At 43.8% G+C, this 12,445-nt stretch overlaps 1 protein-coding gene across 2 annotated transcripts in view; it reads left to right on the forward strand.

The window, feature by feature from the left end:
• Positions 1-12,445, forward strand: part of grin3ba (glutamate receptor, ionotropic, N-methyl-D-aspartate 3Ba) — a 78,355-nt gene that overhangs the window by 37,179 nt on the left and 28,731 nt on the right. For both annotated transcript variants that reach the window (XM_034144365.1, XM_034144368.1), the window contains exons 2-3: positions 3,675-4,372; positions 11,903-12,399. In XM_034144365.1, coding sequence (XP_034000256.1) covers positions 3,675-4,372; positions 11,903-12,399 — 1,195 coding nt within the window. The remainder of the gene's footprint in view (positions 1-3,674; positions 4,373-11,902; positions 12,400-12,445) is intronic.

Consider the following 12,445-nt stretch of genomic DNA (forward strand, 5'->3'; position numbering starts at 1 on the left):
GAGCTGACCAATCGGAGCACACTAGGCTCACAGGGAGGGGGGGGCAAGAGCTCCAACGAGTCGTTTAGTGGAGAAAGTGAATACTGCTGAATACACATGCTTGACAGAGATGCTGTATGCGAAACCAATGTGAGTTTGGAAAATTGCACAGTATAAATCTATTTTAGTATACCTCAACAATGTAATTATGATCAGTGGAAATGGCCATGACATGGGCCCTTTAATGTTCAAAAAGCTATTTCTCTTACTGCCTGTGCTGCAGCACCTCTTTTCACCCTCTGTCTGAAACCAGAGCCCAGTCTGCTCTGATTGGTTAGCTGGCCGGATCTGTTGTGATTGGTCAACCGCTTAGAGATGTCCCGCCCCTTAGCCTACCACAAACAATATGTGTGAGTGTTACATAGTGATTTTCATTTCATTTCAAGCCTTTATTTACCCAGGTGAATCCCTTTTTTAAGGGAGACCTGCTCAAGTAGGTTCCACATGAAACATCAAAACATAAAACAACAGAACAACAAAAAGGACATCATACAGCATCATTACAGGGATTACAATTTACAATAACTATCCACATGAACAGGTACCAACAGCATCCGATTGAGTAGCATCCAACCGAGCTTTAAAATCATTTAGTGGCACAAGATTGCTCAGTTTCCATTTAATTTGCAGACTAGTCCAAGACAGTGGAGCTGCGCATCTAAAAGCTATTGTCCCTAAGACAGTCCTTCAGTTGGCACATTTAATAAAACCACAGCATGCGATCTCAGGCAGTAGCCACTTACAATTCGCCGTGAGATCAGGGAGCACATGTAGGATGGAAGTTTCCCTAACATGGCTTTGTATATAAAAAGTGATGTCACAGGCATTGGAGGAGTTTGTGAGATGTTACCCTTTGCAGACCATTTACATGCGCAACAGCCTATATGACACACTACAGGAAAGGGAAAACCCCAAAAAGCACAATAGGGCCCCTTTAATCCTAATTGGAGTCATATGCTAACATAGGTTGAAACATATTCCATATAATTCCAATGCACAGAACTATTGGTTTGTGTTAACTCGTAAACTTTCTAGCTACAATTCATACTTTATGCTATTTTTCATTATTATTAATGCACATTCCCCGGACAAGACTTTTTACATCGCATTTGCACTTACAGTATAAGCACAGCAGAAAATGCTCTAATATATCACGAGAATTAATTGTGCCAAAACCTTAAAATGCAGCCAAGAAGGGACTGCAAGGGACGGCAATAACTATCTCATTTTTTTATGTGCTTCAAAAAAAAAAGTCCACTCTGGTGCTGGTCACGGTGGATTGCCCACAGAGACTCTGAATATACCATACCTCCTCTAGTCCTTCCCATCCTATGTTCTAGAACTCCCGCATTTAAGGAAAGCCTCACATCCCTTCATCTCTTCAAAATCACATCACAGCTCCCACCTTTATTCACTTTAATTTGCTTTCTCTTCTCCCAGCGGCAAATACAACTTCTGTTATTCTCAGGTTAGCTCTTATTATTATTCTCACGTCCCCACTCTTGAAGTAATTCTACCGTTGCTCATTGTGAGTCTCCCTGGATAAGAGCGCCGGCTAAATGCCTCAAATGTAAATGAAATTGTAAAAGAATCTCTCTAAAAGTCAAGCAAGTGAGCAGTCATTGTCAGTGCAACAGAAATAATAAAATAGCGCCGGTTTGAAACAGCTGACACAGCTGTGGGATGTACAGATGATCATTATTACAATTAATTTGACAATGATATAATGTAATAATCCATCTCTGATTCTCTAACAAGCTGCATTCACTCTGAGCATGATTTACAGATTTTTATACAAGATGGTGCACAAAATGACTCATTTGGGTGTTTTTTTCAATCTTAAATGTATACTGTCTTCAGCAATATAACATCGCCATTCATTAATATGTGGCCAAGCGTTAATATTAAAGGCATAGAAGGATCTTGCCCAGAGCAACTTAGAATAGAGTCGTGGCTGAACCTGTCTCTGCGGTCCTGCCTGACTCTCATCATACTACTTCCCTGATGGCTCCCACAGGATTGTTGACATCCTCCTGGATTCATCTTCTTCTTATAGACACATGCATTCCCAAACATTTGGTCTACCTATGTTGTAAATGCATTATCTTTTCAATTTACACACGGCATCTATTGCACGTCTGTCCGTCCTGGGAGAGGGATCCCTCCTCTGTTGCTCTCCCTGAGGTTTCTCCCATTTTCCCCTTTAAACTCTGGGTTTCTTTGGAAGTGTTTCCTTGTACGATGTGAGGGTCTAAGGACAGAGGGTGTCGTATTGTCATACTGATATTCTGTACAAACTGTGAAGTCCACTGAGACAAATGTAGCATTTGTGATATTGGGCTATATAAATAAACATTGATTGATTGATTGAGAATAAGAGTATGCTAGTTCCTCCAGCTTTGTCAAAAATAAGCATGATCACTCCTGACAGTGATATGGTGAATAACACTCGCACCTGTAGCTGCCACCTCGTTGGTATCTCTATCCCTCTCTGCCACCTGCTACCATCTCATAAACAACCCTCTCCCCCACCCCGTTACCTCCCTGGCCCCCCCGTCGAGTTCAAACGAAGAGGCCTTTTTTCATTTGTCCCCTCACCCACATCCACCCTCTCTCGGGAAGATAAATACACACTGCATTAATTCAGCCGTGTCTTTGCAGACTTCAGTCAAATATTTTCTCTTTTTTTACTCTCTTTAGGGACTCAAGGACTTTCAGCAGAGGGTCCCTCTGTTTACTTTGTACTCCTGGGTGGGATATTTCCATTTGAATGAACGCGTACGGGTTGGGCTTAGATATCTCATCTTCAGACGCACGTGTGTATTCCTGAAGTTTCTCTACCTGCATGGATCTTTTAACAGCAGATGCGCAGACTTAATTAAGCATTGTATGTGCATGCATCTGCATATGTTATGATGCTAAACATGTGTATGTGCCGGAGGGTATTTATGAGCGTAGTGTGTAATGCATACCTATCATCTCAGTTCAATGAGGTAGTGCAAGTATTAGGTCTCTAAACGTTGGAGTCTATATAAAAGCAGACCCCCCCCTCAACCTTGCCTGGAGCACTGATGGGATGAAAAATGGATAGAGGTCCCAAAGGAAGGGGGGGGGGGAAAGGTCCATCTGTGAGCTGCATTCAAGGACAACAGTGTTATTCATTTTGGAACAGCATGAAACAAGCCAGTGTTTTCAGTGGGGTTTTGGAAATGCGAGCTTCTGGATGAACTGTGGCTGCCACTGTTGTCTTGCCAAGCCAACTGTGATGTTGCAGATTAGATGCGAATCATTGACTCCTTGTTGGTATCCGCGCGGCTCTTCTCATTCAGAGTGAGAGATAATGAACAAATGTGACTGATTGTTTTTGATCAGTGTCGCGGTGAATTACTGCAGCAACAGGGATTGTTTTGCAGTACTCATAAAAGCTGCGTTTAATGTCATTTTATGTGATTCAGCCCGGAGGTGTTGGGGTTTGGTTATACCTATTAATCTCTGTTTTGTTCTTGTTTTCTCTTCTTCACGTCTTCTGTTTTCTCCTCCATCATTTTACTTCTACGTTTACCCCCTTTACTCTTCCCTTATCTGTCTTTATTTGTACTCCTTCTAAACGTTCTCCTTTCTTTCCTCTCTTATAGAACCAGTTCAACCTGATGATGTCAGCCCGTGTCCCTCCGTCCACCCTGGGCAGTCTGCTGCTGGCGGTCCTGCAGGGCAGAGACGGGGACCGGGACAGAGGGGGCCGGGGGGACAGCGGCTTGGGAGGAGCTGCAGTGGTCTGCCCCGGATGGGAGGAGGGGGGTGAAGGGTTGCTGTCTCACCTGCAGAAGCACAGCGGTTCTAACTGGCATTTGTGGGACATCATCAACCTGACCCTCATCTCTGGGGGTGGGGACAGAAGGGTGGAGAGCGGGGAGGAGAAGAAGGAAGATCAGAGGGAAGAGGAGGCTTTTAAGATCCTATCTGGCCGCTTCTTGCGCTCCCCCTCCCCTATCTCCTCCGTCCTCCTCCTGGGATCTGACCCCGAGTGTCTCTCCTCCGTCCTGCGGGCTGCTCAGCGTCTCGCTCCATCACTACCAGCGCTGCAGTGGATCATGGGATATCCCTTGTCTCCGGATTCGCTCCACACTCTGGGAGGTCCCCTTGGACTACTAGCCTACGGGGAGGTGGGCCGCAAGCCAATCAGCTTCTACATCAGGGATGCTTTGCAGTTGATTGGACGTGCGGTCACTGCGGCAACCATGGTGAAGCCGGACCTGGCGCTGATTCAGAACACGGTGAATTGTTACGACAAAAACCGGCATGAGCTCCCCTCTTCAGGACAATATCTGGCCAGGTAAATGCACATTCTATCAAATCAAATCAAGTTTTATTTATAAAGCACATTTAAAAGTGATTTTTGGTCGAGCCAAAGTGCTGTACATGTAATAAAAACACATTACTACAATAAAAATACAACAGAAATATAAAAAACTAAAACACAGGGAATAGTCAGGTGTCATGCTCCGCTCTGACTAGAAGGCCAGAGAGATCTATGTACTCATTCATGGTCAGTCCACCCGCATTACAGGAAAACAGATGTTCTCCCTAACCTCTGGCGGTATCTTCCTATGCAGATCATTTTTGTGCAACTCCAATTAAAAAGTGCAATTAAATCAAATTTTGCCATGAAAAAATCAGCATATGTTACGAACCCTGTAGGCGTATGAATGCTGGTAATGGTAGCATCACTCTGCTGATTTATTGCTAATCGTTCGGTGTGCTGATGAAAGTAAAAGTTACAGAGCGACAGGCTTTCTGCTCATTACCAGAATACCAAAGCTACAGAGAAGGAGAAAAAGTTAGGGGAGAAACAAAGAAAAAGGCTGCAGGTGACACTAAATCTTTAAACAAAGAAAACAAAATATGCTTCCTAAGCTATCATATTACCACCGACTCACAACAGCTGACTGAAAGAAACGTAATAAAAGCCTATCTGGCAGCATTTGTCGAAAGGAAACACACTCTAGCATCTACACAGAACAAGTAGACAGTCAAATGAAATACGTTTGTTGCCGCCATAATGAAAAACTGAACTAGTGCTTCAAACCAGTTAACCTTATACACGTACCGAACGACTGAGTTATCTTCTACAGAGACTTTGAGGAGGTCGGCTCAGTTTAAATCACAGCCTCCCCCCGGGCGCTTTCAAGAAGCAGCTTTTATCAGCTTGGGCGGTAGATCAGAAAGAGCCGAAGGACCAGCTAAAGACGAGAGAGACTGGGGCGTAAATACTGGCAAGAGGTCCAGAGGCGTTAACCGTGGGGGGGGATATCTACTGTGGAGAAGGTGACATGTTAACTACACTGTTGAGAGACAGAACATAATGGGCAGAGGTGGGAAGTAGTGGAGTACAAATACTTCGTTACTGTACTTAAGTAAATTGTTCTGTATCAGTACTTTACTCCACTACTTATTTTTCTGACGACTTTTTTCTTTGACTTCTTACATTTTGAACACAAATACCTGTACTTTCTACTTGTTACATTTTCAAAACCGGTTCGTTACTTTAGTTTGAATGTGTGTTTGGTGGCGTGATCATTATTATTTAGAGTCATTGCGTGCCTATTGATTTGAACACGATCCGTGTATCCATCATTTCCTGGTCTTCTCTAAAGAAGAGGGACCAATGAAAACGTTGTCATGTTGCCGTTGTTCAGCATGGAAACATTCATTAGCTAACAATGACATTATTGTTCTATTAATATAAAGGGAGGTCAGGTACTCTTTAAAACAGCTGCTAGTTATGGGTACTTTTTACTTAAGTACATTTCAAAGCCCTCTTTACTTTTACTTGAGTAAAGAAGTTTAGTCAGTACTTCTACTTTTACCAGAGTATTTTTAAACACGATTATCTGTACTTCTACATGTGTTTACTTTTGCCATCTCTGTATATGGGTATATATGAGCATAAATAAGAAAGTTAAATTGTATTTATTTTTCTGGCGTGAGTGTTCGCCCTACATTAGTGTTCTTCATTTTCTTCTGTCCTGACTGACATAAGAGCCTTTGCTCAGTGCAATTTATGACTTAAGCACTCCCTATGTTACTACATGACTATGCACATTACTCTTGTCATGATTCGAATCACACAGTGAGGTACTAAGTGCTGAGGTTACAGGTCTTCGTACTCACTCTGAGAGTTTGACAGTCTGGTCACTTGCCATTATTCTGGCTGGACCCGTGAAGGAGAGACAGCTCAGGTTAGCTAGACTCCTTTGAATTATGTAGGATGTGTCTGTGAAATATTAACCTCCACCCATCTACAATGGAGGTAACTACTCAAAATGTATTAGTGTTGTCCCTGTATAATCAACAGTCCTTACTTCCCCACTTTTAGTATGTACATTTGCTTTTATAAAACCTACATTTTAAATGTAGTAACTGTGTACTTAAGATAAAGAGGGCCCTTCAATGCTTTATGATGTCTTCCCTTTTCTGTAGTGTGTGACGAATCACAACAGAGCCGGCCAGCTAACCAATCAGAGCAGACTGGGCTCTGGTTTCAGACAGAGGGTGAAAAGAGGTGCTGCAGCACAGGCAGTATAAGAAAAATAAAGAGCTTTTTGAACATTGAAGCATGGAGACATGTCCCAGTAGAGGCACAAAATATAAATCTGACGAGCAAAATAGGCCCCCTTAAAACAGACCAATATTAGGTTTGTGGCACTTCTCTAAAGATCAGGAGGGATGTCAGCTTCAGAGTAGTACCCTGCAGCAGGGAGAGATTTGTGGATGTTAGAAAAAACGTATTCCTCTTCCAAAAAGGAAATACATAGCTTTAAGCCACATAGAATTGGTAGTGGCCTGATCGGGATTGGACCACAATTACTCTCTATAACCCCTGCAGAAAATAGGCCAAACAGTTTTTCTGTAATACCTCCTGGTCACGTAAAAATGCTTAGCTATTTCCAAAAGTGTACACAGTTAAACCACCGAATGATAGATGGAAGACAAAACTACAATTAAATTCATCGAGTCACAACACTACATTTTCTTTAAGCTCGTTAGCTTCCTGACTGACACTGGCATTTGTGTGAGGAGCTGCATGCTCGGGATGCTGCCCTTGTCTGTCCTCTGCTCCACGGGGGTGGCTGTTTCTGAATAGCGCTGTCATCCTCGTTGTGGGGAGGAGGTCTTTATGGCATACAGATCCAAAGAGTGGCACCAGGGAGTTTTGTGTGTTCCTCTTCGCTGTTGCTGCTACTTCAATTCCTGCAGCTTTTAAAAGGGTTCTGTCAAGGTGTGTTTTGTGATAACGCTTACACACGCGCAGTAAAAAATCACATTGAAATACCTATTAAACCATAAATATTGTCACTTAAAACAGAAAATACGTAATCCTGACATGTGTGCGCAGTAAAAAGGGGGGAAAAAACCCACTTGCATACATTACAACCCCTCCATGTGGCTGATATTGAGTGCAGCACAGAAGCCAAATGCCATAGACTCACTCCGGAGTCGAGTATATCTCCTCTGCAGGTTGACATTGATAAAACAGAATGTATCCGACTTTTGTGGTCATGTGGATCCGGTAAGAGAAGGATTTGTGGCATGAGCTGGGCCCACAGCAAATATTGAACACACACAGTGTCTGCCAGCTGAGAGTGATCATCAACACCACCCACATAATCACAAGCTGGGTTCTCACAGCCTTTCCTCGGTCTGCAGTTAACTTGAGCTCTGGGATGCCAAGACAATTTGGCATGGAGGGCTAGAGGCGGAAATAAGTGGAATGTGGTTACAAAGCAATATTATCGGACATTTATTATCCAAGTTTACACATCTTGAATAGCTTTAATGTGATTAAATTGCCCAATTTTGGCCATGCTAGCAAAGCACAGCCTAATGGATAGCAATGTCTGATCAGTTGGTGTAGATAAAAACATTTTAAAAGCTCTTGGATGGATTGTTTTTTAATTGGAAGGACATTAACGGTCCCTAGAGGTTGAAGCTTACTATTTGGTAATCCGCTGACTTTTCCTGTCGCGCATTAACCTTAGGATGACCTTTAAAATGTGTAGGTAAAATGTCTTGATAGCTATTGACAGAATTGCCATGAAATTTGATATTCAAGAGCAACACTGGGTGAATGGTATTAAGATTATTTTATCCCTTGACTTTCAATGTACTGGCATCATCTGACAAAAAAAAATGTTATCAAAAGAATTGGTTTTGACCAAATAAATTCTAATTGAATTTAATGATCTTCATTGAAGTGCATCTTTATAGTTGGGGCTAATCAGAAAATGTTTGCACGCTAATTTACTAATCCAAGAGATTATCCAAGGTGAATATATTATACCTGCTAAATATCAGTATCTAACATTGTCTCTAACATTGAGCGTTTAAGAATGCCGATGTTAGCAAAAACATTACTACGCCTTAAGGCCGCTACACACCCACTGAGACCAAAGAACGCGTACCGAAGGCGTCCCGACTTTTACGTCAGCTACGCCGCCCGCCTAAGAACACACCGCAAATACTTCAGTCGACGAGTGGCAATAACTGTCCTTACCAGCAGGCAGCGGTAGTGTGAACAGCCAATCAGAGTGATTGCTTGGGCCGACTTTCTCTGACCTGCATGTTGAATCGGCCCGCGGGAGGCATCGGGAGGTGTGAAAAGGTGCCGTAAAGAGACGACGGTGTGGGACACACCAACCTGAGTAGGGCGCTGTGAATGCCCGACTGCCTCTGACGGCCTCTGACTCCCAAAATCGGGTTGGTGTGTAGCCAGCTTAAGTACGGCCTTACAGAGCAGTAAGTGTGGCTATACAATAAAGAACACAAAAAGTAATGCTTTTAAATTCACTCAAACTTCCTCAGGACACCAGGGAAAGTCCCTATCTTTCTGTTGTGGGCCAATTAGTACGACCCACAGAATAGACCATTTATTAAAGAGTCCTCCCCAATTTAGTGACCTTTGTTTCTGGCCTGTGAAAGACTGATAAAAAGGTCGTTCTATCGCATTATTCATACGGGTCCAGTTAGAGTCCACTCCCTCCAGTGTACTGCCCGATCCTTATCCCAACACTGCAACAGCCTGACATGCTTTTGCTCAGGAGAGCTCTGACAAAGGAAGTAAGAGACTTCCACAAGGAAAAGGCAATTAACAGCTCAATGCCGTAGGGATGGAGCGATGAAGGCAGGGAGGGAAAGAGGATGTCTGGAGATATAAGGATGAGAGGAAGGTGTGAGCGCGAGCAAAAGCTGCACAATGGTGCTGATTCAAAGCAGTGGACATATGGGATCGAGCCACAGCAAAAATATGAGAAACTATCCACTTTTGATGTAGTTCTTCCGAATGTCCAGAATACAAACATCCCTAGGGGCTTAAAAATACATTACAGAGAAAGTAGTCAAAGACAAACAGATGGATGAAAGACAAGGGAAGTAGGAAACAGCAAACGGAAAATAGCAATAAAGTCAAAGAAAAGGAAAAAGAAACTTGTGTGGGAAAGGATGTGAGGGAGGAGACGATGGTTGGAAATGGACGGGGGATAGTTTATTATCAGAGTGAGATCTGTCAGTCAGTGCCATCTCACTCGACACATCTGCCAGCGCTGATTCCATCTCCCTCGAAGAGATTAAAAGCATTGAAACAAGCAAGCTTCCTATCATCCCCGGCAGACAGAGTAAACTTTCCTCCACAGTGAAGGAGATGTAGTGATACGGGAGTGAGACACATGCCGGGGACTCTCATCGTTTACCGGCCACTCTGTTGACATTTACTTCCTGAGTGTGTGTGAGTCGGGGCCAGGTGTTGGTGAGAGGAAACCATCCCTCTCTGACACCACTTGGCTGACTTATCAGACCGCTTCATTCTTTAAATGCAGCCTCTGGCCCGATGCACCACAACAAAACCCCGTGACTAACAGGCGGCGCTTCATGAAAGTGTGCCGTACTTTTCACACCCCTGCTCTGATGTCTGTATTATCTAGCACTCCTATCTCAAACTCTTATCTCCGGGCACGAATCCAAAAATGTGACAAATTGCAAGAGAAGGGGGCTTGGCACTTCTCTGCTCACATAAGAGATGTAAAGTGAAGGCTATGGTTAATTTTTTTGTGGCCAGCCGCAGCCATTACGGTCTAGTATATGAGTCTGGAGTGGGTTGGCTTGATGAATCTGCTGTCTATGGGATATGATGATTCAGCCGCGCTATTACCATGAGTGATTTCAGCTCAAGGCAAGGCTAGCACTTCCGCTTTATGGTCACAGAGACAGAGGGAGCTGCTGATGAGGAAACATAAGTTAGCGTGCAAACGGGATGACTTTCAAATCAGAGGCATTTTTTAATCAGCTCTTTAGAATTATGGTGCATTGGATGGGTTTGTAAATTGATACTGTGCTGTTGAAGTCAATCACAATGTGAAGAAAAAGGGTAATGATCAAAAGCATGAGTAGAATACTCAAAATTGTACATACTTGTACATGTTTTAAATTCCCTGTTTGGTGCAGGCATGCTTTAGTCCAGCCTATGCTTGGAGGTGAAGTTAATGATCCTCATGATCGATGAAGTCTTTTTATTTTCCCTCACATATCCCATATTTGATGCGAAAAGTTCCCCTGCTCAATACGCCTCATCAATTCAACATATAACTTGGGCATGAAAGAGGGAGAAAAAGTAAAGGGCGAATAAAACAAAGAGAAAAAGGGAAATCTATTTTGCTGCTCGGAGAAAGGGCTACGGCTTTTCTATTAACAGGAAGGAAAACTTGCCATTTTTTTCCGTGACCCAGACATACACACATAATCAACAGTCCGTGCACGGATCAACTCCCGTACAGAATGCAGTGATCCCTGCATACTTTAACATTTAAACATCTGATACACAATGACCTCCTGACAATCCCCTACTAATCAAGACATGATCAAACAGTACTTGAAGGGATTCACGTCGAGACGACATCGCCTGGAGATGTCCATATGATCAAATGCTAAGACGTAAGCTAACAATCCCAGCACGGTTCAAGAGGCCAGGGCAGCTTTATGTGCGAACGGGAATTGCTCTTACTAATTTATTCCGCTGTAGAGGTCCAATGTGGGGCCACCGGGCGAGTGAGACGAATGGCAATGACTGCCTGTATGGACTGGCAGATAGGAGCGGACCCTCACTGCACTACATTAACTTTTAATTATGACTTTCTGTGAGACGCAATTACCCATCTGAGACCAGGCGAAAGCTCCATAACCAGATCATGATCCATCTGTAACATCATTTGTAACATTTCCCCAGCCTCTCCCCCAGATGTTTGTGTTTATTTTTCCGCCCTGCTAGTTAAGTGTTGTCAGTGATAGAGGAAGATCCTTTACTTGAGTAAAAGTAGAAATACTATGGTTTTTAAATACTTTCCATTACACGTAAAAGTCCTTATTCATATAGAAGTACAGAATTATTATCAGCAAAATGATCTTGAAGTCTCAAAAGTAAAAGTACTCAATGCAGAATGGCTGTATTCACAGTATTATACATGTAGTATAGTGTTGTAATGTCAACAGGGATCCAGTTTTAGATACTTTTTTAAAATATTGGGTACATTAGTAGTACATTACATCACAGATTCATATCACATCAGCATGGGTTTTGTATGTAAAAAGTAGCTAACGCCTATGAAGGTTAAATTAATGTTGTGGAGTTAAAAGTCAAATATGTGCCTCCGAAATTCAGTGGAGTAGAAGTATGTAGCATTAAATGGAAATACGTAGGTAAGTAACATTCCACCACTGAGCATTGTGTACGACTGCAGTCTGTATTTCTTAGTAAAACAACAAAGATCTTTGTTGTCTCCTGCTTAGTGTCTGGTTTTTCTCTCTGTCCCTTGAGGTTTCTCTCCAACACTTCCTTCACCGGGGCCACGGGTTTCATCCAGGTGGATCCTGGCCTCTCCAGGGTCCTCTCTTCGCAGCTGTTCCACGTGTGGAGCCTGAAGAGGGGCGCGCTCGGTCAGCCGGCCTGGGTGACAGTAGGCCAGTGGACCCGGGGCAGACTGGAGCTGGAAGGGGGGATTCTGGGACTGGTGGGAGGGTTCGGGAGCAGCCAGGGCCAAGGCCTCGGAGCCGGGGTGAGGGGAGGGGACGGCCAGGGGGACAGTAGCGCTGGGGGTCGCTGGAGGCCGGGAGATTCGGTCGCGGGTCACCGTCTGAGGGTGGTGACGCTGGTGGAACACCCGTTTGTCTTCACGCGGGAGGTGGACGAGGACGGCTTGTGTCCAGCGGGTCAGCTCTGTCTGGACCCCAGAACCAACCGGTCCGACCTTATCCAGAACCTCTTCACCCAGCTGCACAACCCCAACGCCACCATCACAGACTGGGAGGGAGCAGGTGAGTTTTGCTGTGCCATTTATCCTTAAAATACCTTAGTGTTGAA

This window comes from Trematomus bernacchii, unplaced genomic scaffold (genome assembly GCF_902827165.1).
Source record: "Trematomus bernacchii unplaced genomic scaffold, fTreBer1.1, whole genome shotgun sequence".
Classification (NCBI taxonomy): domain Eukaryota; kingdom Metazoa; phylum Chordata; class Actinopteri; order Perciformes; family Nototheniidae; genus Trematomus; species Trematomus bernacchii.